General features: G+C 45.6%; 1 protein-coding gene across 1 annotated transcript; it reads right to left on the minus strand.

Annotated features, from left to right (window-relative positions):
- On the minus strand, positions 1-27,148 carry LOC116944150 (bcl-2-like protein 2). The gene is made up of 2 exons (XM_032957625.2): positions 26,427-27,148; positions 1-3,837 (listed from the first exon to the last, which is right to left on the minus strand). The coding sequence occupies exons 1-2, from the start codon at positions 27,069-27,071 to the stop codon at positions 3,691-3,693; spliced, it is 792 nt and encodes a 263-aa protein (XP_032813516.1). The 5' UTR covers positions 27,072-27,148; the 3' UTR covers positions 1-3,690.
- Between the last annotated feature and the right edge of the window lie 319 nt (positions 27,149-27,467).

The following is a 27,467-nucleotide window of genomic DNA, read 5'->3' on the forward strand; positions in this document are numbered from 1 at the left end:
TTTGCACTGTTTGGGTTTTTTTTTATTGGAAAGAGGCTTATGCAGCCTGATCATCAACTCTGTCTACAACCAAGGTGGTATTTTATGCATGAGAGAGGCATGGCTGAATGAGACACACGACACTGAAGACAGAGATAGGGCAGGAAAGAATGAAAGGGAGAGCACAAGAGGACATTGGCGACAAATGTTCCTATTTTAACTCCATTTATTCATGTTTAACAATGAAATCACATTGAACATAGCTTGAAATAAAGCGGACTAAAATACTTTTAAAATACTGCAAATGAGGACATGGTCATAAAACATCAAGCTACTAGTGACACATAACAGACAACTAAATTGCACAGAATAAAGAGATAAGTGAAAGGAAATTTTATATCACAACAATAAAGTGCGTAAACGTTTTAAACAGGAATTCTTTTTTTCCCAACTACAAACAGAAGCACAAGGAGAAGATAAGCAATTAAGAGCAGAAAAAAAAGTTCTTCATATCAGAACATGTTAAAATCGTTATACAACCATTTTAATACGTGACTTAACTGGCTAAGTAACTTAACAATACTGAGCTACAAATATCAACACATTCACATTCATATTTTTTTTTCTTTTTAAGTTTAACATAACAAAAAATAAACGGGACCTTAAAAAAAGAAACCACTCGGAGCTCTTCTGTCCCACGTGACGATCAAAGGCATTGGGGGTTCCATGAAGGAGCATAAAAGCCAAACCCCGTGCAAGCGTTTAGCCGAAAGAGATCACGACGAGCCACGACGTGAACTCACGAGCCACCCGCCCCCCCCCCCCATCGTCGAACGTTTCCACTACGGGACTTTTTTTTACATGCCAGGAGAAACTGGAGGGGACGTATGGCCAAGCGCAATGCAGGGGATCGGTTTTGACGGCCACTGCAAAAAAAGACCACAATGCTTTAACGGTGCGGTGGAACAGAAGACAAATCAATCTGCAGCACAAAACAACGTGGAGTACATTAAGTAGGTCGGCTGCTTGCTTGCAGCTCGGTGCTTGCAAGGGTGTTAATCCAGGACCCAGAATGGACCACGCCTCTCTCTCTCTCTCTCACCAACGTCTCTCGTTGGCCCCTTCAATCCCGTGATGCCACTTTCTGCCACTTTAAGTGAAGTCCCACACACAAGCGTTCTCTGCGGCAGGTTGCACGTACACTACTTGCATTGCTAGGATAGGCACTAAAGGGCCTGGAGAAACGAAGTATTTTTTTTCTTTTTCAAACTTTCCATCAATGAACAAAAAAAAAATCCTGTTCTTATCCTCGGAGGCCTACACAAAACTTGGTTTAGAGTGGTACAATATTTGATAAAAAAAAACCACACGTGCTTTGAAGACCTGCACATGTTTGTAAAAGCATCTCTCAGCTTATTCGATTTCATAAGTCAGCTCCGTTTTTTTTGTTTAAGCATAAATAATAACGAAGAAAATATGAACCACCAAACTCTGCGCCCGACAATCCCAACCTTGTACGAAAGTAAATAAAAGGCAGTGTCACATCTGGAATCCAGAAGTGCTTTGATTTTTGGTCACAAAGATTATCGGCAAGCTTCCACGGTCTCAGACCGCGTGCAGCATTGTTAAGTGATATAATGGACTAGAGTATTAAAGCAACCTGCAGGTGCTTCTGTGCAGCAGTTCACCAATGTCCACAGCCTGTACGGGGAGTTTAAACAACCCATGCACAATGTACACGAGAAAATAAGAGCGTAAAATCACTGACCATGTCTCAGTGGCCTTTTGTCACTGAAATGTCCACACTTAACATTTAATAACTCAGGATATAAACCTGATTGCAGCAATGAGAAAAACATATTCTTTGTGTGTTTTTGTTTAAAGATAGTATTGCTTTCTGTTGAAAAAGTGTTTGAAATGGGAACACCACATTTCAAAGTGTAACAATGCACATGTGAAGGAAGCTGCATCCAGAATTGGCAAACAGACATCGAATGTGATATGCAAACAACACCTTTTTACTGAATTACTGTACAAGCATTCGATTTTGTTGAATAAAAAAAATAAATCAGTTTGTAAAGTGATGTGTGACATTTTCTTACCAAACCTGCTGGATGACCTACTGGATTGCTCCGTGTGTCACGGAGAAAGGTGGACAAATGCAAGGTAATAAATGTCTCAAAATGTACGAAACACAGGAACCGAAATTGGCGAGTTGATTTTTCAAGTTCACTGGATTGAGCCTTCAGAACGTGACGTGAGCTTAGCCTCTGTTTAAACAGTTGGAATCAACATGAGTTCACTGTAACTGTGCTTTAAAATGTGGCATTAACTGAAGGGTACTGAGATACTATGCAATCTCTGAAATAAAAAAGCATCTGTTTGTGTACACATAATATAACAATAAACATAAATACACACCACTGTACATAAGTCACACACACACTGTACACAACAGATGCACACTGTACATAACAGCCACACACACTGTACATAACAGCTAAACACACTGCACATAACAGCTACACACACTGTACATAACAGTCACACACACACTGTACACAACAGCTACACAGTCACACACTGTACACAACAGATACACACTGTACACAACAGATACACACTGTACATAAGCCACACACTGTGCACAACAGATACACACTGTACATAAGTCACACACTGTACGCAAGATACACACACTGCACATAACAGGTACACACTGTACATAACAGCTACACACACTGTACATAACAGCCACACACACTGTACATAACAGCTACACACACTGTACAAAACAGCTACACACACTGTACATAACAGTTACATACACTGCACACAACAGTCACACACACTGTACATAACAGGTATACACTGTACATAACAGTCACACACACACACTGTACATAACAGCCACACACACACTGCACATAACAGCCACACACACACTGTACATAACAGGTACACACTGTACATAACAGTCACACACACACTGTACATAACAGTCACACACACACTGTACATAACAGTTACACACACTGTACATAACAGTTACACACACTGACCAGTGAAACGGTAGATGTTGTCTCGATAAAGAATTAGTTTTGCGACATGACCGGTAATTAAAAAGTGCTTTCTTGTGAAATGACGAACCCAGGTGTTGGAAAAAGAGCAGCTTCTGAATTGCAAGTTGATAAATAAGAGTCCCCTTGGTTCGGGATGCAGACCCATCAAGGTGGCCGGACGGTCACGTCCACGGACACAGTTACAGTACATTTACGTGAGAGACGGGCCCCGCAGGACGCGACGACCGAGGTTGCGAGCGAGATCACAAACCCGCAAGGGACCCTCCTCCCTCTCTGCCCCCGCACGCATGCTCACGAACCATCCACCTCTCAAAAATTCATCTCTGCCGCCACTCTGGAATGCATCAAATGTCGTGAGATCCAACAGGCGGTGTGTGCGTTGAGGCCCTCTTAATAAATATTCAAAGATCTTCTCAACCGACGGAAAGTTCCTGCTGTCCCTCGCTTAATATTTACAGCGTTGGGTGTTTTTTTTTTTTGGGGGGGGGGGGGGGGGCACCGTTGGCGAGGAGAAGGGAGTGGGGCTAGGTGAAGGGGGGTCCCTGCATCGTCCATCAGCGGTGGCTGCGGGTCTGGCTGGTCTGCGACGAAAGCGAAGAGAGCGGCTTGAGTCGGCGGAGAGCGGCCGTCACTTCTGCGTGAATAGCGCTCCGAAGGTCAGGCAGGCGCCCACAGCCGCCACGCCGATGACCGTCTGCAACGACGGCCACATGGTGTCCCCCCAGCGCGCCGCATCTGTGCCCACGCCGTTGCCGTAGAGCTGCACAAATGCGTCCTGTTCGGTGGCGGGAGCGAGGGGACGGGGTGGGGGGCACAAGGAGGCGAGTTGTGAAGGTTGTAGCCGGGGGGGGGGGGGGGGGGGTGGCCTGGTTTGCCAGACACCTTTTTGAAACGAGCTCTTTTGGAGGCGAGAATCCCGGGGACAGTGCGTTTGGTAGTGATCGTTGCACAACAAGCGTGAAGAACGAAAACTAAAACGCATTCATCGATACCGCGGTACTAGCAGAGACAGAGTATGGGGAAGCAACGGCCACTGTCTTGATAGCACAGAGAATGAGAGGTCAGAGGGATTGAGCGACTGATAGCTGGAGACGGAGTTACACACCTTGCGGCCATATGATAGAAATTTAGTTTTAAGCATGTTTCTGGATGAATGGTCTTAAAATGCAATATAAACGTGTAACCAGGAGTTGCTATTTATTAACAGATAAACCCTTCAAAGGTGAAAAAACAAAGGAGTAATAAAAATACAGAGGCAAGGGTGAGTGGATCGCACACGTTTGCGAAATGTCGAAATCCACTGGGCTACACAATGTCCAGGAGAATGGCAGTACAGCAAGTGGGATTGTCAACCCATCTCTATAGATCGTTGAGAAGTCCCCTCCTAAATATGGGTTTTCTCCAAGCACTCCGGTTTCCTCCAAATAGAATTGGCCATACATTCTGATGCAGAACTCTTTGAGGCTCGGTGAGGCTCTCACAGATAAAATAAGTAAAAAAATAAAGAATTATGACCCAGATAAGTGAGGCAGCCAGGAAAGATCGCAAAATGTAAAGGAGGGAAATTAGAAGGCAGAAGGGAAAGTGCTTGAGTAGGAAGGAGGTAGTGATGTGATAGAGAAAGAGATCATTTAGTCAGTGGCAGAGAGACCAAGTGAAGGAAGTGAGCATGGACATGAGAAACCTTCGAGCAGAAATCAACGCCAAAACTCACGACAAAAATGAGAAAGCAATGGAGAAGACAGATGAGAGAGAAGTGAAACCAGATACAATTAATAGATAATTTCCAATATGGATGCAGTGCTCATGAATGAAATCACAGCACAGTACTGTCCATCCAAGCGCAGGATTCATCACATCTCTTTTTGACACCGACCGGCAAGTGTGAGGCAAACCGTAAAAAGGTACTCTTTGGTTCTATTCGGTAAAGTCACGTAGGTAAAACAAATTGAAATAAATTGAAATAAAATTAAAGAAACAATTAAAACACCACGTTTCGGAGGCAAAGCAAGCTTCCGCCTTCAGGTGGGACGAGTCACAGCAAAATCGCTGCACCAAGTCGTGTTTTAATTGTTTCTTTCATTTTATTTCAATTTGTTTTACCTACGTGACTTTACCGAATAGAACCAAAGAGTACGGATCCTTGCAGTCACGAAAGCTTCAAATCTAGAATCGTAAAAAGGTACACTGTAAATCTTCCCGTTGCCCGGAGGTAGCCTCCGTGTGCATCTGGCAGAAGGAGAACACTTCCCATATTTGTGCCAAGTTAAAATTCTCTCCCCGTGGGGCCCGCGCAGCAATCAAATACCCCGAGGGAAGGAAATGTAAAAATAGACCGCAGTCGCCTCGCCCCACCCGAAGGCATTCCACATCACAGTCGTGCTTAGGCCGGCCACTCGTCAACTAGCGGGCTAACAATTAGCTCTGGGGTAGGGCACGAGCGAAATCAAGTTCAGTTTGCAAGTCACTGGAGTCGGCACCGCTGAACGAACGGCCCGTGTCATGGTGTGTCACCGCAATCCAGATTGGGTAAACCAACCACCCCCGCATCACCCCCCGTGTTATTTGTATGATCGGCCGCACAACAAGAGTCACGTGACAAACAGACTGTCGTTTTCTCGTGAACCTGTTGCAAAACAAGGCCGAGACGGAAAAAGAAAACCGCAAAAAATGAAAATGTCCCCTGTAGACACTGGATGTAAATATGACAACTCCAATTGGTGTAAAAACATTGACCAGAGATGTGGTTCAAATGAGGTGGTGGCCTCTGAGCGCGAAGGAGAGGCACGCCAGCCTCTTAACAGAAGGGGAAATATGCACGCGGGAGACGCCACATGCCCAAATGGGCACATGTGCACGCGAGGACATCCGCTTGACATCACTGTTGGCATAGTCACTGGCTCGTGTGGTCACGAGTGACGTTGTAATCAACGTGTTGGTTAGACCTACGGACGAGGCTTCGGTTGCAATGGCCTTTGGTCAAAGTAGCGGGGGCTGGGGGAGGTTGGCTAAGGCCCTCTCAATGTGTGGCAGTGATAAGGTTTATGTTGTGCAAATATTCACCTCGTGTGCGCGCGGATCGTTGTGCGCATGTCTTGCTGATGTAACAATTATTGTAGCAAATAATTATAGCTTGTTTTTTTTTTCCACGATGCAGTTCGACAATTACATCTGTTAATGCAAAATGTAATCGCTTCATTTCTATATGTTTTACTCATTTACATGCACACTTCACGTCTATAAAATAAAAAGTGGCTCAATAATGGCAAGATTGCAACTTGTTAATTTGACAACCTTAAAATTCCCCAATTTCCTCAGCTCTAATACAGGGCTATAGTCCAAAATATCAGCCTAATGACAACATATGTCTCCTACCATTGCCTCTGCATGTATAGCAATACATGAACACTTTCCAAAGCGTATTACTAAGAATGCTATTAAAAATACATATATGGCCTTTCGCAAAGACATTTCGCCCCTGGCAAAAAAGTGCCAAGAGGCAGCACATGTCATCCCCACTACGATGAATGACTGAAAGATTGTAATGATCATTTCTATTACAGCGCTGGAAATTGAGAGACATCATTAGGGCAACTCCATTGTCGGGAGCGAGTCATGTGCGGGACGCCCTATGAATTAACCATGGCGGGGGAAAGAGCCTTCCCGTAGGCACACTCCGTCTCCCACACCGTGCGTCAATTACACCGTGCGCACGTGTACGGTACGCACGCGTACTGGGACGACAGCGTGCGGAACAAATATACGCAATTCTTTCGCACCGTACGTAGGCAGCCGTGGTAAGCGGAGGTGCGGCGTTGGGGGGGAAGGACAACAACCTAAACACAAAAAGCAGCTCGAAAGAAACGAGTTTTCAATCTATGTTGAAAAGTGCATAGCTCCAGTGGCTTCCAAATATCAGATGGAAGAGCGTTCCAGACGGCCACAGAAGCGCATCTGAAAGCACGCAATGCAAGAGGAATAGCCAAGAAGAGTGTATTAACTCAGCGTACAATGCCCAGTGTGCTTTTAAACAAACAACCCGGTTTCAATTCCCTGCCGTGGCTAACAGGTGATGAGTGAGTGATATCTGAAACGGTTTCTGGGATTTCCCTTTCATCAACCTGCATTGACTGGCATGGTGAAGTATGGTCAAACAACTTCAATGACCGGCATAGCAGTGCATAAACAAAGTGATACAAACGTTAACAAATAATACGCGCAAGACCAAGATCTATATTTAAAATAGTAAACAATGGACACAAGCAATATTAATTTTTATCTCAGCAGAAAACCACATGCAAGTTTCTGCACGCAATGCACGAAAGGCATGCTTGGATATTTATTTACAGCTACCTTAAAACATATTCTACTTAAAGCACCTACTTATACACTTTGTTAAACAGCTACAGTTAATTTACTGAATGATGTAATTACATGCAACATTGCACCCATGCGTTCACATTCACAATTTGGCTCAATTTACAATTTTGTGCAGAACACCGCAGCCTGCACGCTTAGCGGGATGTTGCCCGATAACATTTAGCTTGCGTGTAGTCCCAGCGATGGCTTATCTCCGTTAGGCAATGAAGTAAAACATGCAAATGTCGTACCACGAAAGCAGAAACAAACCCATCGGGGTAAGACCTTAAGCCGCATACAGTATTCGGAATTTGGAATGCCATTATGTGCAACGTTCATCGGTATGCGCGTGTCTGCTTCGTGTTTTTGAAACCTCTGTGGGCACTGCACAGTGCAGCGTTCATATGCCGCTGCATTGCCCGCGATAAAAGGACGTGGAAACGCGCACGTGCAGAATCCGTGCAGTTTCATTCTCATCGACTTCGTACCACGCGCATCAATGGGAAGTGTCATCAGCATAGAGACTCGGGGTGATACGAGCACCCATTGCACTACACCCTTGCATGCCAAGCTGGCGTGCAGGACCTGCCCCAAATGGTCTACCCAGGATCAAGGCAGACCTCGACCGCATCTGTCTTTGCGTGTGCACCTGTGGCACAATGCACCCCACCGATAGGCGCGACACATTTCCTCCACGTCAAAAACAAAACCGCAAACGTTGCTAAAGCCAATTCCTTCCGCCGTGCCTTCTTCTGGCAGGAGAGTCTGGGGGGGGGGGGGGGCCGCAATCAAAGCACGAAGGGGGGACACATCGCGTCCCGAACAGCGAGCTCACGTCAAGCCCTCGTACAGTAACCCTCAGCAGGTTGGGAAACTTCACGCGTAATCGCAGCCCCAGAGGCTGCAACCATGGCGACGTGGCCGATGCGTAGGCAGCGCGGTCGCGGTGCGATTGCCCGCATCCCTTTTCCTCGAATGCACCTTCGGCGGACCGGCAACGGACCGGGCAGTGGGGGGTGTGGGTCTGGAAGCCCGTGCCCACCACTGGGGAGGCGGCAGCAGCGGCGGAAGCGCGGGGGTCAAATGTCACTCGGAAAGCCGTGGGGGGGGGGGGGCAGGGGTGTCACTGGACACGTGATCCCGCCAGCTGCTCTGCCTGGCTCCACAATCATTGATTGACTTCACAATTAACCAGGTGAAAACCTATTGAGACTGAGCACGCATCTTGCAAGGGATAAGGGCACACGACCAGCGTGAGAGCCTGCAGATCAACTGGCAAATTAGAGTGGTGGAGGGGAGGGGGGGGAGGGCAATGAAGATCAGAAAGAGTGTGGGACAAGAGGCTGTCGGTCTAATAATTATCAAGAGGAGGCTATAATGGCTGGGACATCTTCTAAGGACAAATCGGTTACCACAAAAAAAAACATATGCAAAATAAATGAACAAAGGATGAGACTATGTTTTGTTGCATATGGATTCAAATGTGTAAATGCTACAATTGTGCATCAATGGGTCTTCAACATCAATTTAGACAGCGAAGAGCTCATGCCACACGATTTACTGAGGCGGCTATGGGAATCGAACTGCTGACTGTGTTAAATGACCCACTTGTGAGCAAGAATGTAAAATAAATAACATCTGCCCCTGCTTAACCACAGTCTTCCTTGCAAACGTAAAGATGACTTTCAATATCACCTCAGGAGTTCACAGATGATGTGGAAATGAAGTGAATTAGCGTGTTATTTACCTGATGCTGGGCTACTGGGGTAATCCCCTGTCCTTTACAAAAAGTGCCACGTTGTCTTTCATGCCTGAGGATTAATGCCTTAAAGTCTGGCATTGGCTACCCGTGCCTTTTCTAAATGCAAATGTAAATAAGGTTTTGTTGACTCGGGAATGTATGGACGTATGGCTGATGTGGCAAGCAGCACTTATGCTTTAAAGCCAGACCTGGAGTCAAATGTAATAACAATTGAAACAGCATTGAGAGATAACATTGCAACTACACTGGGACTGCAACTCCCTGCAAGTGACACAATTACGACAGTTAACTTAACACGCAGATTTTCGAAGCCAATATTATGATTCACCATCGATTGTTGGGTTAGTCCACGTGGCCTAATATCAACCGTTATTCATAAAATACATTAATTTCGTGTTTTGGTACAGCTGCATGTGGTACACATTTCAAATGTAACCTCAATATTAACAACAGCTTTTGCATGAAAATGTTAAATGTCACAGTCAATGCAGTTCTCCCCACCCCCTCCCCTCGCAGAGCGCTACAAATGAAGTGCAATGTTGGTAGTGACCCCACGCGCAGTTAAAAGGCAGCGGCAGTAGAACACAGCAAACCATGCATCCCCGGCAAAGCATCTTAGACAACACAACAGCACGCGAAAAAATAAACACACACCCATGCGCATTACTAACACAAACAAAAAACATGCATAATACATAAGGGAGCTTTCCCCAGACTGCCATGCATGTGTTTAAAGAGCAGCGGTCCTGCCCTTTGATGTTTGTGTGTGTGTGTGGGGGGGGGAGTGGAAAGAAAAAAAACACACACTCTTGCTTGCAATCTTACGGCAATCCTTCCACATGTGGGGCCACGTCAAAGCGAAGGCACTGACCGCCAATGCACCCCCAAGTCCTCCGTCACGTTTCGCTAAGTGGTCAGTGATTCATGCCGGCTGGATCCCTGTCCCTGTGGGCGGACACCAGCGCTTGGCGAGTAGTCCGGGGGTGGTCAGTGGTCGGCAGCGGGCCCAAGGACGGTGACCAAAAGAGTTTGGTGGCGAGCACCGAGTGCGTGGGCTAAGTTCGTCCCCTCGATGCGTCCTCGAAACTGTGTACGGCGAGTTGTTTTCGGACGCGGAGTCCGACGTTTTCGCTCCTACGTGCTGCGGGAGCTCCTTCAGAATGTCGAGCTGAAACATCGGCGGTCACCGCGCCTCGAGCACACGGGGGACATCGGTGGGCTGTACAGCAGCTCAAACCGCGGAAACCCACGCGGTGCTAACGATGCGTGTTTGGCAGCGCACAATAAAACCTTGAAAATGCATTTGGATGTGCATGTATAAGAGGATATCCTGTGCTGTTCACATGTATGATATCGTTAAAATAAATAAATTTGTTTCCGGTTTATTTCTCCCCAGGCAGCTGCACACTGCCACTCACGAGATGCAGCATGCACACATACACATACACCACGCAACGCTGTGCAACCCGAAGGCAGTTGCAGAAAACATCCTGCGAGCTTTCCCAGGGCAGTAAAAGGAGCAAATACACAATTAAAATTCAACGCCATGGCCACCGCCTGCTTTTTTGCTCATTTAATCTCCAACCGATTGTACTTTACGGCCTGGACGTGCGTCTGTAAACACGCCGCGGTGGATATTGCCCGAACCTTTTCCGATACACTAACTGCAGCCTTTCTTGCGTTTTATGAATGAACTTTTGGCACATCCGAGACACGTGCTCGCGTCGCGGCGCCCACAGCTGCTGCCCGCGTTGCGTCCAAGCCAAACATTTGCCATTCTTATCGGGGCACACCGGATACTACATAGGTGTTTGTGTGACCTTTTACTATATGTATATCCTAACAAAGGCCACATGATCCTTTTATGTAAACTGGCTGCATGGCAGCTAAATGTCACCGAGATCATCCCGCGCATATAAAAGCGTGACATTTTAAAATAGAACGACACAATAAAGACTTTCAGTTACTCACATCCTCGTTCGTGTACAGTAAAACGAGTACGATATCCCATAGTGAAACGCTCCTTTGTTTAGAGATAACCGATGACAACAAAAGAAGCGATTCTGTTTAATGGCACTGATTAGTGTCATTGGCCGTGACGTACAGACCAAAAATATGCTGGTTTACCATCTTGTGAATGTCAAACCGGCTGACAGCTATTGTGCATTTTTATAATTGTCACTGCCAGTCAGTAAGTGAGTGTCGCGCATTAAAAATGTACTCTTGTCCTACATAATTTGCTTACTGTTGTTCATGGCCAAAGGCTGCTGCAATCAACAATGAGAAAATGTGCCATCAATGTTTCCCATCAGGAAGGCCTTCAAAAAATTGCACGCGATGCCAGTTTTGATATCGATGACATGCTATTGCAAGCTCCACTACAAAATACTCTTCAGTGTGAAAGCCCTTCACAAAAGCCCCTTTGCTGAGCTTATTGCACCATATTTTAAATATATATTTACAACAAGGGGTGGGAGCGATGGCGTTCCAGCGGTTATTGAACACACGGGGTTCGCTCGATTTCCTGGTCATCCTAAGACCAACGTTGAGTGATGCCGACCCAAACACTGACCAGCGTGGTGAAGCATGGTCAAACAACCCACGTGACGAACACGGCGCGGGGAGGCATGCATCCAACAGAGGATTGGATAAGGCTACGTTACATCATTATAGGATACGAAGAAGAATGTGAGCTCAACGAGACGACAATAGTTGACGACAATAACAGAGTGTGTGCAGAATGAGTTTGCAAGTGGCCACAATATGGTCCTGCGCGCGTGGCACATTGAACCGGGCTATCAGGAGGCCGCTGCTGGTTGGCCGCAGCTGTTGCTGCCCGGGGCGCTACGACAAGACACATTCGCGAAGACGCTTAAACGTTTAAAAAGCCGGCAAGAGTTGTGTGTCGCGATTAGTGGTCACGTTGTAGGTCACCAACGTGTGTTCAGTAAACGGTAATGGAGCGTACGTAGGCTGCTGGAAGACTGGAGACTATGGAGGAGTACCGAAGCATTGTATGCAATTATTGTCATGGTTTTTGATGGGGCATTTTTTTTAGGTTGGTATAATTCAGTGCTAGCGCATTACTTAATTAGCTGAAAACTCACTGTTGAAACGGTACCTCTTCAGAAGACGGCAGACCTGGGCATCACACAGTAACGTTTTTCCCACAAGGTGGGTGGATGGTAGTGGCTCTAGTGGTTGCAGGGATGAAAAAAACTCATTACATACAATGGATATGATTCTTACACGCATAATTCGGTGTATATAGTGAATATGATAATCAAGTTAAATCAATTAATCGTTGGACCCTTAGTATTAATACTATTTCATAATGTTGTGTTCCAATGTGTTGTGTTAAAATTTTGGATTTGGGATGAAATACAGCACAGTATGTCTTACTCTTGTGAATGATTTCACAGGATCATTTAAAGTTCACTATCCAAGAGAAAACATAAAATACAGAGGCGTCAAGTTATACTTTCACGTAAAAAAAGAATGCAATTCTGGGATTTTAATGGGGTAGCAGCAACAGCACAAAATGGCTCCCCATGAGGCATGTGGATATGTGGATTCAAGCTGCCAAATCCTGGACTTACCCTAATCCTCGACCCATCCTGACCCTAGTATAGTCATTGGGGATGATAGACGCATCCATAGCAGAGCATGGTGAATGTTATGGGCACTTCGAACCATCTCGTAGCTGCGTGGCGACGCATCGATTAAAATCGCTTCTCAAGTTGACCATGAATGCATCGAATCATGGATGGAAACACTGCTCTCCGCTCAGAGTACGAGCATAAAATGGGTTCGAGTGAGTCCTTTGGCCACGACATACACCACAATGGTGGAAATATTGATTATTGAACCTAACCACAAATCTGTATCATAACAATTCATCAAAACACAAAAAAGTGTTACGGGCCTACCAATAATAAAACGATTTTACCACATCTTTTATAAATACTTGTCTTTTCACATAGAATATTGCAGATTTTGATAAAAGGTGTCCCATGGCAAAGAAGATGATTTATTTGTTATTTTTCACTTGTATATTCCTACGAACGTCACTTGATTTAAAAAAATGTGACATTTTGTACGAGCAGTGCCTACCAATCGTGCGATTGGTTTGGAACAAAAGGGCAGACCGGATCATTCCACAAAGGCAAGAAAATGGACAAGAGCATGACAACAGAAGCACACGGTCTTAGCTCCTTTGCAACCTTAATCATATGCATATTTAATTCTCCTTCACGGTTTCGGTGTCATTAAATGTGAAAAAGAATTATCGCAATTGATATTTCACCCATTGTAAACAAATGGCCGCCTCAGGTCCTCGGTGCAGAGCATTGTGTACTAACGAGTTTCATGCACACAACTCTCCTTTGATAACAAAAAAAATATGTTGGTGATGCTGCTGCGTTGGCAATGGTGCATAAGCACAATAAAAAAAATAACTTACATTCGTCAATAACACCGTGTAGCCTTAAAAGAAAAAAATAAATATAACAGGCAACATGAAAGGCAATCCGCATATTTCATAGCACATGGACTATACAGTAATATATCTTTTTTTTCTTTTAAGGCCACGGTCTTATTGACAATGTGTTGAGCTCCTTTGATGAATAAGCCCTGCCCACCAAAAGCATGTAAATGATGCAGCCAATCGGGAAGAGGTTACCAACAATCGCGCACCAATTCAACCTTCAACTATCATGATTTCGGGGGTTACGGTTCAAGGATAGGTGCATTTTGTTGTGTTTACTACTATTTCTACTCCCAATTTTTTTTCCGTCTTGCTAGCCGAGTCGTGCGACCTGACTAGCTTAAATACAGCACGAGGATATAATTTGTGTATACACCAGAAACTTGCCCATCGCGGGGGTTTTCCCCATCGCGGATCTGACCATTCGCTTCAAACGTATTGAGGTACAATTCGCAGATCAAGCTCCCCCGTGGCTCGACCATTCAACGCGGATCGCGAGATTCCTGTACAGTGTGCGTCGTAACTCTACTGCTGACGATGATGCTGCCGCTGCTGCGAAAGAAGAATACACACGTCAGCAACGTCATTCACAGTAGGTAAAAGTATTACTGGTAGGAACCTCCTGGTTACACCAGCCCACAGGGGATTATTGTGTCCGTCCGTCCGTTGTGCATCCAAATATGGGAGGGGTGGGGCTGGGTGGGGAGGGGCTGGGTGGGGAGGGGCTGGGTGGGGAGGAAGGGGCTGGGTGGAGAGGGGAGGGTGGGGCTGGGTGGGGAGGGTGGGGCTGGGTGGGGAGGGTGGGGCTGGGTGGGGAGGGTGGGGCTGGGTGGGGAGGGTGGGGCTGGGTGGGTTGGGGCTGGGTGGGGGGTGGGAGGCGGTGGGAGGGGAGGGTGGGAAGGGTGGGGAGGGGCTGGGTGGGGAGGGTGGGGAGGGGCTGGATGAGGAGGGTGGGGCTGGGTGGGGGGTGGGGCTGGGTGGGGAGGGGCTGGTCACCCCGTGGTGCCCTTATAAAACTCAACGTTTAACCTACTCACGCCGGCTTGTGCCCGCCCTCAGTCGGGCATATTTGCGGAATACACCACGTGGTGCCGCCGTTGACCCTGGCCATTGACCGAGCAACCCAACGTTCCTACCAGCTCCCTCCGCAGGAATGTGTTTTTTTTCAAGCTGCATATTTACGGTACATGTCATTAACCCTCTCTTTACTTTCAGGTTTACTTTTACGTGTGCAGCCCATTACTCTACACATTTTTTTTCATACCATACATTTATTGTACAAGTTATATTTAACACCAGAGAAAAAACGAATCATATTTTGCATCACAAAAACTCCCTGATTCATGTTTGGGTTCATTTAAGGTAACATTAAAACAAAAGGGTGGTGGTGTCGTGTTATGAACTGTGAACCAAACCCTCGTTTTCCCATTGATGCCTTTGAGTTTGCGGATCGCGCATTTGCCGTTTGCGGATCGCGCATTTGCCGATTGCGGCTACTTTTAGGAACCGTAACCCCCGCCAATTGGCAAGGTGTTGGTGTACATTGCATGAATCAGAAATAATTAATTATAATTTACACGACTGGCTGCATCTATCGCGAGCACAGGACTTGCTTTTTCACTGGTTGATAATATAATTGATACGTTGTTACAGGACTTCGCAACGTACGTAGTCAACCGTCCTAATCGGAGGTGTGGGGGAAGGACAACAAACTAAATATAAAAAGCAGTCCTAAAGAAATTCGTTTCCAATCTAGATAATTTAAAAGTGCATAGCTCCAGTAGCTTCCTAATATCGGAAGGAAGAGAATTCTAGACGGCCGCAGCAACGCATCTGAAAGTGCGCGATGCAGTAACCATCAATGGCCAATTACAGCAGATGATTTGTTTTCTTTAGAGAAGACAGATGCAAAATTCAGAAGTTCAGAAATGAACAAGGCACATAGAGCAGATGGAAATTTTACAATGCAAGGAAAATCTTTGAAAACGTGAGTTAATGGCGTAATCTAAATATCTGTTGTGCATTAACACATTTCTTACTGCAACCACAAAGCAAACACATGCTGTTTAAATTGAGAATTGTATGCAAGATGGCAGGGAATGAACCCAGGCTGCGCATTTATAATCTGATGGTGCGTGCTTGGATTACGAGTGGGTGTTTGGGGTCTCGGTGGCTGGGGGTCGTTGCGGAGTGAGGTTTGGGAAAGAAAAAAATCTGCAAACTGAGAGAAATCTGCAGAAGCAATAATATTCAAATATTGTCTAAAATCTCAACCCACCCGCGTTAATTGCGTTCGGTTGATTTCTCCATTTTTATGCACGCACACGCAAACTTCCTAATGCACCTTTGGCAGACGTTCAAAATTTGAAGTTAAATGTGCACAATGTTAATGTCAATTCGATTTTCCAACAACGACGTAGACAAATTAACACAATTTTGCAGGAACACGTGCTCTCAACTTCCTTGCATTTTATTGTTGGCCACGGCCACCTGCTCGGGATGGCTAGGGAGAGCGTGGGTGTGCACGAGTGGGCGGACAAAAAAATGTGGGGGGGGGAATTTTTTTTAAACCCTCCAGCAACAAGAGAGAAACCCCATACCCCCGCCCCCCTACATTAAACGCTCCCCACAAATATGGTATCTTGAGTATAAATAAATTAATAAACACATAAATAACCAAACAATAAATAGTTCTTCCCCGCAGTCCACGCACTGCCTGAACCTATCTTGGTTCGTGCAGCCGGGCAAGAGGCCTGAGCTTTCCTAGAAACCAGCCACCGGATGTTCTCGAAGGGGTGTCGGCACCACCACCACTTTCAGCGAATTACAAAGGCCCTTCCTGGTAAAACCACTGACCAGTGCCACATTGGCCACAGGGCATCAGACTGTGCGTCCACGCCGAGTTGGACAAGTTTAATTGTGGCGTGGATACGAGTGGGGCTTCCAGACGGGGTGCGTTCCCATCGACGGTCAATGAACGTGGCTGTTTCTGCTGCTGCTGCTCACTGCACACCACGAGGAATGTGCCAGGGAGCCCAATTCATAAATTAAAAACACCCACGGTGAAGCACGTTCACACAGCACTCTCAAAAAAAGAAAAATAAAGGCCCAGCCATGGTTTCCGCTTTTGGGTTTTGCAAGATTAAAAAAAAACCTCCATACCATCTGCTGAGCGTAACAAAGTCAGAGAGGCAGATGGGGATTCTGGTACGGGGGGGGGGGGGGGACAATGTTGTCAAATTAGCTGAAGCAGCACAGCTGCACAGTGGACGGGGTGGCCGATAAAGTGGGGGGTGAACTTTAAGGGGGGGGGGAGACCAGAGATCCCAGACTCCACATGAGTCGTGGAAATTTTGGTTCATGCCGTGAAGCGTGCGGCTCCGGGAGATTCCCAGAATGCGCGATATTCTTTGAGGCCGACGGTCACAGCTGCAGCTCCCGTGCAGATGCTCCCGCCAGGCCAGCCGTGAGCGCCACATTATGCGCGCACGTGACTCCCGCTAACACGGCGTCGCGCATGGAGTTTGTGACAGAGCCGGAGGCAAAAAAAAACGCATTCCACACTCATGAAACTCCGCCAGGGAATTACTTGAGCAAGCCGACAGCACGCCTTACGAATACTGGTCCAGTGTAAACCACCCTCGGGGAAGTGCCGCCCCTCCTATAAAAATCCCACGTTCACGATTGGCTTGTAACAGACTTGCTTTCTTTTAAAACTCTGCAGCGAGTATATTGGCTGTCATAACTTCAAGCCGTTTGAGGTTCCAAACCAACTGTTGCTTTGCTACTTCTACTACTTCAATAAAACCTATTATGTCACCCCTAGCTGATTAAACAAGCTTCGCCTGCCAGCACATCAACTAGCAAAATCATTAAGTTAAGGTGTCAATAAAGAATCATTGTGGAAAATCATTTAAACACCTTTGAATGAGTGAAATAAAAGTCGATATGTTTACTGATATCCCCACATATAGCCGAGCAGGGTTTAGTTTTAAAACACGTGCATATCTTAGGATTGCACTGCCCTCATCCCTCTGCTCTCACCAGCCACATGCCCCAGGGCACGCGTGGCCACCATCCGCTCCGAGCCCTTTTCACAAGGAGATCAGGGAAGCATTTCACCTACGACTCATCGGAGCCCGGTTGCGTCATGACATAACTGCATGGGAGAAAAGGAACTCGGGATCTGAGGACGCTGCCAATGCAATAACAATGGCGCCATGCACACTGCACATTGCCGACTTGAACTGAAAATCGCGATTAAGCCCAGAAAGAGGCAAGGTGTGGTTGTTCAAGCGCACGCCAAACTCCAGTTTTGTTATCTTACAACGATGAATGCAAATGGAGAGCTATTGCATTTTAAGATGTGTGGACGTGTGGGTTTATATATGTGTAACTAAGGTACTTCAACATACAATTGAATTCTTAACCGAAAGCCTACATGATGGGGATATTGTTATTTCAATACTTTTTGGTTTGTTCTTGATTTTGGAGCTTTCGTGACTGCAGGAATTACTTTTTGGTTCTTTCGGTTTGTTCATGAATTGCTGATGTGTGATTCTAGGTAAATTTCTGACCGACCATACTTATATAGTGAAGTATCATACTATACATACATATTGTTTTAAACCTGACCTTTATCTTGGGCTGTGAATTCAGACATATGCATCTCATTAAAAAAAGACCACGCTGTTTTTCTTTTGGGAGGAACATGCTTGAAGTTTGGAAGGAGGAAAATAAAGGCAGCATTCTTGCTTTAATAAATGCAATTAGAACGACTGACGCATAGCAGTTGACAGTAAGCAATACGGAAGTGAGTCACTTAAACTAAAGAACGGTTAAGTGGGATCAAGCGTACAATTATCGTGAAGCGTTACAGCAAAGATTCACATTATAAGATAAAGCAGCTCACATACCTGTCAACCCATACGGTAAACCGTGTATTCTTGTGCAGGAAAATTGAGTTTTCAGCTCCATACAGCGTACAGCCAGTTTAATACGGGCAAAAAAAGGTGTTTTTGTCTATTTGTTTGTGTTTCTCCTCGTGATGCGACTTTGTCGGATTAACGTTGAGATTTATAAGGGCAAGGGGTGACCAATAAGGTCTGAATTAGTCTGTAATAAGGTAGGCACTGACAAAGCAATGACAGGTACATGCTCACCCACCTGCAACCACTCCTCTGCGTTCCTAGGCCTGGGAACCTTGTTTCTTCTGTTGACCAAATTACCAAAAAGTCACATGGCACTTACAAATAAATAAATAATTCCCACGCAAACGCCACCGCCTTCGGGGCATCGGTGCGCATTGGAAAGTGCCTCGTATGAATGCCTATGAAATTGGCACGGCAGCAAAGTGATTTAAGCCCAATTTTCCAAACGGCCAAACCAGTGGGACAAACGCGACGGCCGTGGTGGTGATTTTTTTTTTGGAAAGGCCCTGTGGTCTCCCCAACAGAGGACATCTCGCAGCGACCACGCTCGGGCTTTGCGCGCCACTTAGAGGCCGGCCTTCTCAAATGCTCGCCGCTTTCTATTTTTCAACGCTTGCTCCATATTGTCCAACGCACGCTCCCAAAGCACCTGCTCTTGTTGAATTAGGAATGGTCCCAACTACTGTCCGGCTGCGTTATCGTCGGGGCTTAATGGCACCTGTGCCAGGCGCGGCAGGGAGCCGTGGGAATTTTCTTTAGGAAAAGTGCAAGTGTGTGCGTACTTTACATACGAATGTCATCAGTGCGCAGGAGCAGTGGTGCAGTGGGTTCCCGCACTGCGCCGTGAACCCGGTGACTTGAGTTTAATTCACGCCTTAGAGCTAACGTCAGCGTGCGAGTGATATCTGCACCGGTCCTTGGACCCTCACCAACCCACGCAGACTGGTATATTATGGTCAAATAACTCCCATTGGCAACAGTTGGGGATGCCTTCATCCAGCACTGGCTTGAGGAAGGACTCTATATATTAATAATTTGATAAGAATTTCAGTATAAAGACATACCATATATACGAGGTGTGAAACGATGCATTTATTCGTATAATTTCTAAACTTAAGATACAGCATAATATCGGTTGTGTAACAAATCAATGTTATTTCATTTGTATATATGTTGTAAGGAAGGGGCCCATGTGTTCCCTTTACATTTATCACAATGTACAAACTATAATCTATTGTTATCCTGAATTAGGACCCTACATTAGAAAAATGAATTGAATCAATGAGGTGAGAAAATTCACATACGTTTAAATGAATTAAATATTTAAAACCATTTTTTTTGCAATTATATCATTGTGTTAGTACTATATCTTGAGACGATTAACCCTCATGCATAATTTGCTATAACGACAGACCCATGATGAATCTGCTTTTCATCTCGCAACGTATACGAAAACAGCCACATGGAGGAGAGGACGTGGACGTGCAATTCGGAGGCCAGCAAAAAAATATAAATTTGTGGCGCTAACTAAACACACGTGTGCAGAGGTGCACAAAAGGTGACATTGAGAAAGCGCGCAATTGACTCTGGGTGCTGGAATACTGTACACACCAGTGGCACTGCAGATAAGTCCATGTTGGCGGAACACTTAGTAACGTAGCCTCCTCCTAATGGGCTACGGCTGTGAGAGCAGCATTTTTGTTTAATTTCAGTGATAAATGTGTTCTATTCAAACAAAATAAATAATATACATTTTATACAAAAGCTATAAAATGGTTAAACTCTGGCACATTCATATATTGATTCCCTTTTATTTATAGAAAGGTACAAAGGTGGGCTATAAAAGATTATATATATTTTTTAAACATAATCATGCACAGAATCATCCTCGTTGTAAATTCACATTCTAAATTGTAACTGGTATGTTCGCACTCGAAAAGCACACATCGATAAGTATGACTCCATTCTAGTTTCAAGAGTCCTTGTGTCAATCCACTCCTGGATGAGGGCCTCCCCACGCTGTGCGAGTGGTGAGAGTTGTTTAACCATATTTCACCACGTTGGTCGGTGCGGATTGAAGGTGGGCGACATATACGTGACCACAGAAGTACAATGCAACTGTGTACAGTATTTTTGCTGCACTGCCCCCTGCTGTCCACCACGTAGCTTTTTAAAAAGTTTTCCCTATATAAAAACCTTTAAACTCAACTTGTACGGTGCTTAACCAATTTTACTCTGCATAAAGTGTCGTCTGGGTGGAGTAGTGGTATGAACCTGGCCACCCAAGTTCAATTCCTGGCCATGGATAAAATCAGTGGCGAGTGGTATCACAACTGATCTTGCCTTCCCCCTCCCCTTCACCAACCCGTACTCACCAGAGTGAAGTATGGTAAGAAAAACACTCCCGTGATAGATGTAGGGTGGGTGGTCCTTCATCCACTAGTGGATTGAGAATGGCTGGAATTATATATATATATTTCATTCATTTTATAATGCACCAACTGTATTGCACATTAACACGTGAGAATGTGCACACACATAAGGTGAATGCACCCAGTGTGTAGGAGACTGCCAGCAAGCTTGGGTAATCATGTCAAGGCTGGCACAAGACGCTGAGTGAATCACGCCGATGTCTCCCCAAGTCACTGGACAAAATGCACGAGGCACGACACATTGGTAGAGCACCAGGCACACACATGGCACCAGGGAAAAAATATAGCCCTCAAAGCAAAACAACAAGACCTCTCGGAGAGACTCTATTTGGTTACATTGATTTTTCAATACAGCTTTGAGGCCAAGGGGAAAATGTAAAATCCAGAAGCGAACTCAACTTTCCGTTCTCATCCTTCACTGTTCAATGCAACACAAACATCATTCATCACTAAGCAGCAACAGAAAGGCGTGGAAGTGCTGAAATGGTTTGCCAAAATATGTTGGCTTTTTGTATTAGAATATGACGCTTTAGCAGACCACAGTGGCTTTGTGTATAATCTTGGTCACAATTACACACATTTAAATACACTGCATTCATTGTCATAACAGTTGATTCGGTAATTATTTCCTCACTACGTTAGTCAGATGCAGTAATGTGTTCGTTAAAGCTGCAAGTGTTCAAAGACCCAAAATATTGACTTATTTAATTATTTCCGAGAACGGTTTAGATTTCACTCTCCTAAATGCTGCTCTTACACAGGTCTCTCTCTCTCTCTCTTGCCTAACCCCTCGTATTTTTTTTTTACAAATACATGACACCAGGCTACTAGCCCAGGGATATGAATCTCACGTGGAATGACAAAAGTGCCTCCCATCTTTTTGGCGACACATCAACCCAATATTCTGAGCAGACGGCACGCTTACTTGTACCCCCCTCCTCCTCTAGCCACTTAACAACTTAAAAGCGCACACGAAGACACGTCTGCATCTCAGACGAAGAACCCCAGCATCACATGAGCCTCTTGGAAATGGTCCTTGAATGAGTCATGCCTCTGGAATGCCTTTTTGCGTGTTTTTTTTTTGCCAGGGAAGCAGAGGAAGGAAGCAGGGGAGGGGGGCTTATAGTTTTTTTGAGAATTTTTTTTAAACATTATTTAATACGACTGCTGCACAAATTCATTTAAATATGGCCTCATTTCCGAGGCCATCATATATATGTCATGTGGGGCTGCCATCCGGCGAGCCCATGGGTGCGGGATTTCCGCGTGTGTATCAGAGATGTGCAAAACACGAAGGAAGCGGGGGGCGGAGGGGCAGGCGTGGGTGGCGTGGGGGCACATCTTGTCCAGAACTTCCTACACAACTATGACTCATTGTGTGACAAACTTGGAACTTATAACCAAGGAATCAAAGGCATGTGAAATATATTTTCCCCAAAACAGTGGGTTTAAGATCAAGAGGTAAATTAAATAATGTAGAAATATTAGACAAATAAAAAATTGGGTGGATTGGCACAAGTTGGTTTTCAGCTAATGTATTATTGTACTTTCGACATATCATTTGCATTGTAGTCATTATAACATATCTTATGTGAATGTTTTTTTTTATCATAAGCAGTGCCCACCATCCAAACACACACCTATAATTTAGCTACTATATTAGACATCTTGCAGGCACCCAATTACACGAGTACACCAGTGCCTCTCAAAAGTGTGTGCCTTGAACTTTAATCTTCCTCTTCTTTTTTTTTATCTCGTGCAGAAAACTCCGAGGCAGCAGCTTTCGTTCACAAAAAAAAGGTACATGCGTTTTAAAAGCGGCTAGAAAGTGAGAATATTACCCGATTTATTTATTTAAAGTCACAGTCAATACAAGAAAAGAATGAAGACATTGCATAAAAAGAAAGTTGAAAATCTATTCTATATTTATAATTCTTGTACATTAGTGGCAAAGGACAAGGAGCAAAATAAAACAAATATTGTCAAAGTTTAATGTTTTTTTTTTTAAATTACGAGTAAATACAGAACAATCTTTACAATTAATGATACATTCACATTAACTGTTTTTTCAATGCCTGGCCCTTAAATGTGTCTTCAAATACAGAAACAAAATAACACTGAATCAGGTGGAAGTTTTCATGAGGAATTATTCCCAGAAATGCCAACCACGATAGTCACTCAATTTCATTTTCATTCCACACCCCATAAAATGGCCTCTAGATTTGACATACCATCGATATTATTCAGTGCCGCATAAAATGAGTCAGACTGGGTTTTCCAGCTAGTGCGCGTCATGCGCTGACCAATAGATAGCCCTAATGTGAAAAGCACAGAGCCCTATGTATCATATTGCTTTAATGGTCACACACCTGATGTGGGTGCTCACGGAAAAAAACCCAGCTGACCCCTATTGCTGTACGTTTATATGATTGCAATTTAATCCCATGCTTGGCATTCAAAACTTGGCTTGTAAGCAATCTGTCCTATTGCACAGCCCTTACGACTACCACTAAAACAGGAAGTAACATTTCACATTTTAGGTCTGCTACCAGACAATTTTGCTCGGTATTCACCTGGAATCTGACTTCTCTCAGAAGGCTGGTGTGTCTGCAAACCGCAACAGGGAGTGCGAGCAAATCGTCTGTGTTCAAACACCACCCCTATGTTGACAATGTCACTGCACAAAACGGAGCATGGCTTTGAGGACCCATCTCTCCAGGAGGGTGAAACCCAACCTTGCGGTTAAATAATTAAATAATCGTGCTGCCAAAGCTGCAATGTGGGCAGCAAGAACGCAACCAGATATCTCCTTGCGGTATTGTTTGGCAAAAATGTGAGCGACAAGGCACACTTGAGCGTTCTTGACCAGGCTAACGGACTTGTGGTTGGCATATCCGCTTTGGGTAGGGGAAATTTTGGGTTTGTTCCTCCGGGAAAAACAAGGCACTCAACATTGGTATGTGCCCCATTGTTTGCTTTTGGATGCAGGCATTAAGAATGTAAATTATTTAACCAATGAAAAACACCCACCCTGCTTAAAGGCCCTCATGACTAATAAGGCTTGCAAATTACAGCTTTAAATCTTGACTTAAAGCTTTGGTGACTGCAGGAATACATATTCTATGGGTATTTCGGTGAAGCCACGTAGATAGAAAAATTATAAAAAAAAATATCACGACGTTTCGATCGCAACGCAAGCAATTGTCTTCACCTGATATATATTTTTTTTCTATCTACGTGGCTTTACCGAAAGACCCATAGAATAATTACAGCTTTCCTCTTGGTTCAGCAAAATATTGTAGGGGCCACAATTTTGAACCACTCAGTAGTTTAACAAATTAATTAAAGAATAAAATACAAACTATAAAAATGCAGTCCAATATTTAAGCGATCCACACATATGCTCAAACGTTGTCAATTATTTAATCCAATTAAAGAAACTAAATATATGCTTGTATATTTGCGAGTTGCCAATAACTACTGTAGCCGCATTGCCACTGCTTCCTGGCCAAATATGTCAATGAATAAGCAAAAACATGAGAATAAAATCGCATGTTGCATTCACAACTACAAATAAAATGCTGCCGGTAGCAAATTCATTAATGAGTTACAATATCCGTGCAGTTTTAAATTTTTAAGCCACAATGAACTCCAGCGAAATGATAAATTGTGCAAACAGCGTGGAAATTGTAGCAAGCACAACGGCGTTTAGGTCTGCAGAACGCAAACCTTGAGGCTGTGCACGCGCGTGCATCCCGTGTCATCCCACGGCCGATGACACAGCCACCAGCAAGCGCTGGCACATGCGCGCAAGGGTGGCCTCTCACTGGGACAGGCAAGCCTCAAGAGGGTCCCACCGCTCTGTGCAGTGAATGCTGTACCATCTGGCACCAACGCTTGTCTATGCATGTCGTGGACAATTCATTTGAAAACATTCAAATTATACGGAGCAATACGCTTTTCCCATGTTGCTTTGGAGTTAAGGCAAAAACCACTGAACATGTTTGCAGTGCTACAACCACTCTGAAGTTCTAAACACCAATGTGTTTTTTTCCACATTTGAATTATTTTCAGTCCATTATGCAGCTGGAAACCTGTTTTCTGAGAGTATGCTAATTGCTTTCACTTATGTGTGCTTAGCATTGTTCAAGTGTGCTTAGCATAGTTCTTGAATAAAGCAATAATTGATAGAAAAAAATAAAATATGCTGAGCATTTTCAAAACGTGAACATGCAAAATACAGGAATATTGACCATGCGAATGCAAAAGCAATCAGGTTTGTGCTCCAGACAGTGCTTCAGAGGCTTTTAAAGTAATGCAATTACAAAATATTGCATTTAATACATTCGTTCGAATATATGTCTTTAATTTTAAATAATGAAAATGATGTACACACAACCAATGCCATGAATAAAATCTGCATTTCCTAATGGAACCACTGAAGGCAAATGCCCCTTGTGTGAAGACTCTATACCGCACGCTGTTTAAAGGGGAAATGAAAGTTTGAATCTAAATACATACACGAAGGAAAAAAAATAAAGGTGGGTAGGGGCAACATAAATCAAAGCCTTCTGTAACAAACCACAACTCTGCCAGTCAGTTTGAAGCAAATGCCTAAAATCTGAACACACGCCTTCTCCTTCAGCTGTGCTACTAAATGCATCTCACTCCAGAGCAAAATGGCAGGGCTACAGTGAATTTAGATGACGCGTACACAGCAAAGGGAGCTTTCTTGTCACAAGGAGACTAGGACAGAGGTGCTGGTGGTCACCGTGACAGCTCAACAAAGGGGGAAAAGGACAAGCTTGGATTCGGTGTCACTTATGGCCAGATTCATGTTGAAATATAATCCTTATGTTTGTACAAACAACATGCCCTCCCCCCCTCCCTCTGTACAAAAGTCATATTCATAGCCCTCAACCCAGGCTCAAGAGGAAAATGTTGGGATCGACGATTCGTTTTCATTCAAATAGGATAACATATACCCACTTTTACGTTTCAGTTAATACGACTTGAGCAAATTTTTACAGATCCAAAGCATTATTTTTCTTGGTGTATTAAGTGCGATTTTTTTTGGAGGACATTGCGACTGTGTAGCCCTCTGTACACGACGACTTAAATGTGAATTCTGTCAGCGAGGTTTGTCTATGTTTCACCTTCAATATATTACATAACCGATTGATCACTACAGGGGACAGTAACACGCAGCGTATTACATTACAGTACTCATTGATCATGGACAGGAGACGGGGAGGACATTACAAACAAGCACGTGGATAAGCCACACAGAAGATCAATACAACCACCAGCAATCACACAACCACCACCACCGTCATCACCACGGATGAGAGACAACGCTGTGGTGGTGGGGACAAAAGCCAAGGCGCAACTCACCCATCCGCCGTTATCGTCGATCCACCACAGCAGTCGGTCCTCCAGGTAGGAGGTCATCCACGTGGCGACGCTGCTCACCAGGCCGGGCAGCTCCTTGTCCACGCACTCGGCGCACAACGCCCCGCCGAAGGCGAAGAAGGCGACCACGCGGCCCCAGTTGACGCCGTCTCTGAAGAGCTCGTCCAGCACGTCGGAGAAGCGGGCCCTCAGCGTGGCCTGGCTGACCTGCAGTTGGGCGGGCAGCTGTGCGAAGGCGCTCCTGTAGCGCCTCTCGAACTCGTCCCCGCTCGCCCTCATCGCCCTCTGGACCGGGTCAACGTCGCCGAGGTGATGGCGGTGGCTGTGGCTGCGGTGGCTGCGGTGGTTGCTGTGATTGCTGTGGTGGTTGCTGTGGTTTAGGTGACGCTGGTGGTTGTTGCCAACTTCGCCGACGCCACCGACGACGGCGTCGGCGGCGCCGCCTCCGAGTGCGCCGCCGCCGTCGAGGCCACCGCCACCACCGCCGCCGCCGTCGGCAAGATCGGCTCCGTCGGCGCGGTCAGGAGGAGCGACGGGGTCTGCCCGCCACGCGAAGCCGCGCTGGCCGAGCTTGTAGGAGATGTAGTCGACCACCAGCTCACTCGCCACGTCTCTGGACGACAGCATCTTCGCTGCTGCTGTTGCTGCTGCTGCTGCGCACGCCGAGTCCTCTGTCGCGAGTATCTTGTCCACAGCCCCCCCCCGGACCCACCAACCCCCCCCAACCCACCACTCGGGGACCCCCCTCCACGGTCTGCTCTTGTGTCCTGCAGACGAATGAAATCCACCTCGGTAGGGGCCGAACTCCTGCTACAAGTGCTGCTTGCTCGCTACGCCGCGTTCAGCTGTCCGCCTCATACAAACCCTCACCCCCACGAACACGACGTTGTCATCAGCAACTCCGCAACGGCACACAAACCACTCCCGTGGAGCAGCAACGAGCTCCCCCGGGCACCGCTTTCAGCTGAAGGTTTGTCCTCCCTTGGCGCCTCGCAACCGGCGGCGGCGGCGGCGGCGACAAGG

Source organism: Petromyzon marinus, chromosome 20, assembly GCF_048934315.1.
Source record: "Petromyzon marinus isolate PM22_M1 ecotype Great Lakes invasive population chromosome 20, UKy_Petmar_22M1.pri1.0, whole genome shotgun sequence".
In the NCBI taxonomy this organism is placed as follows: Eukaryota; Metazoa; Chordata; class Hyperoartia; order Petromyzontiformes; family Petromyzontidae; genus Petromyzon; species Petromyzon marinus.

What these genes read in the sequence shown, in the direction of transcription:
- LOC116944150 (XM_032957625.2), bottom strand. Translation starts at nt 27,071, where the DNA reads ATGCTGTCGTCCAGAGACGTGGCGAGTGAGCTGGTGGTCGACTACATC. An exon ending in TCGACGATAACGGCGGATGG is followed by an intron (nt 3,838 to 26,426) that starts GTGAGTTGCGCC and finishes GCCACCGAACAG; the next exon opens with GACGCATTTGTGCAGCTCTA.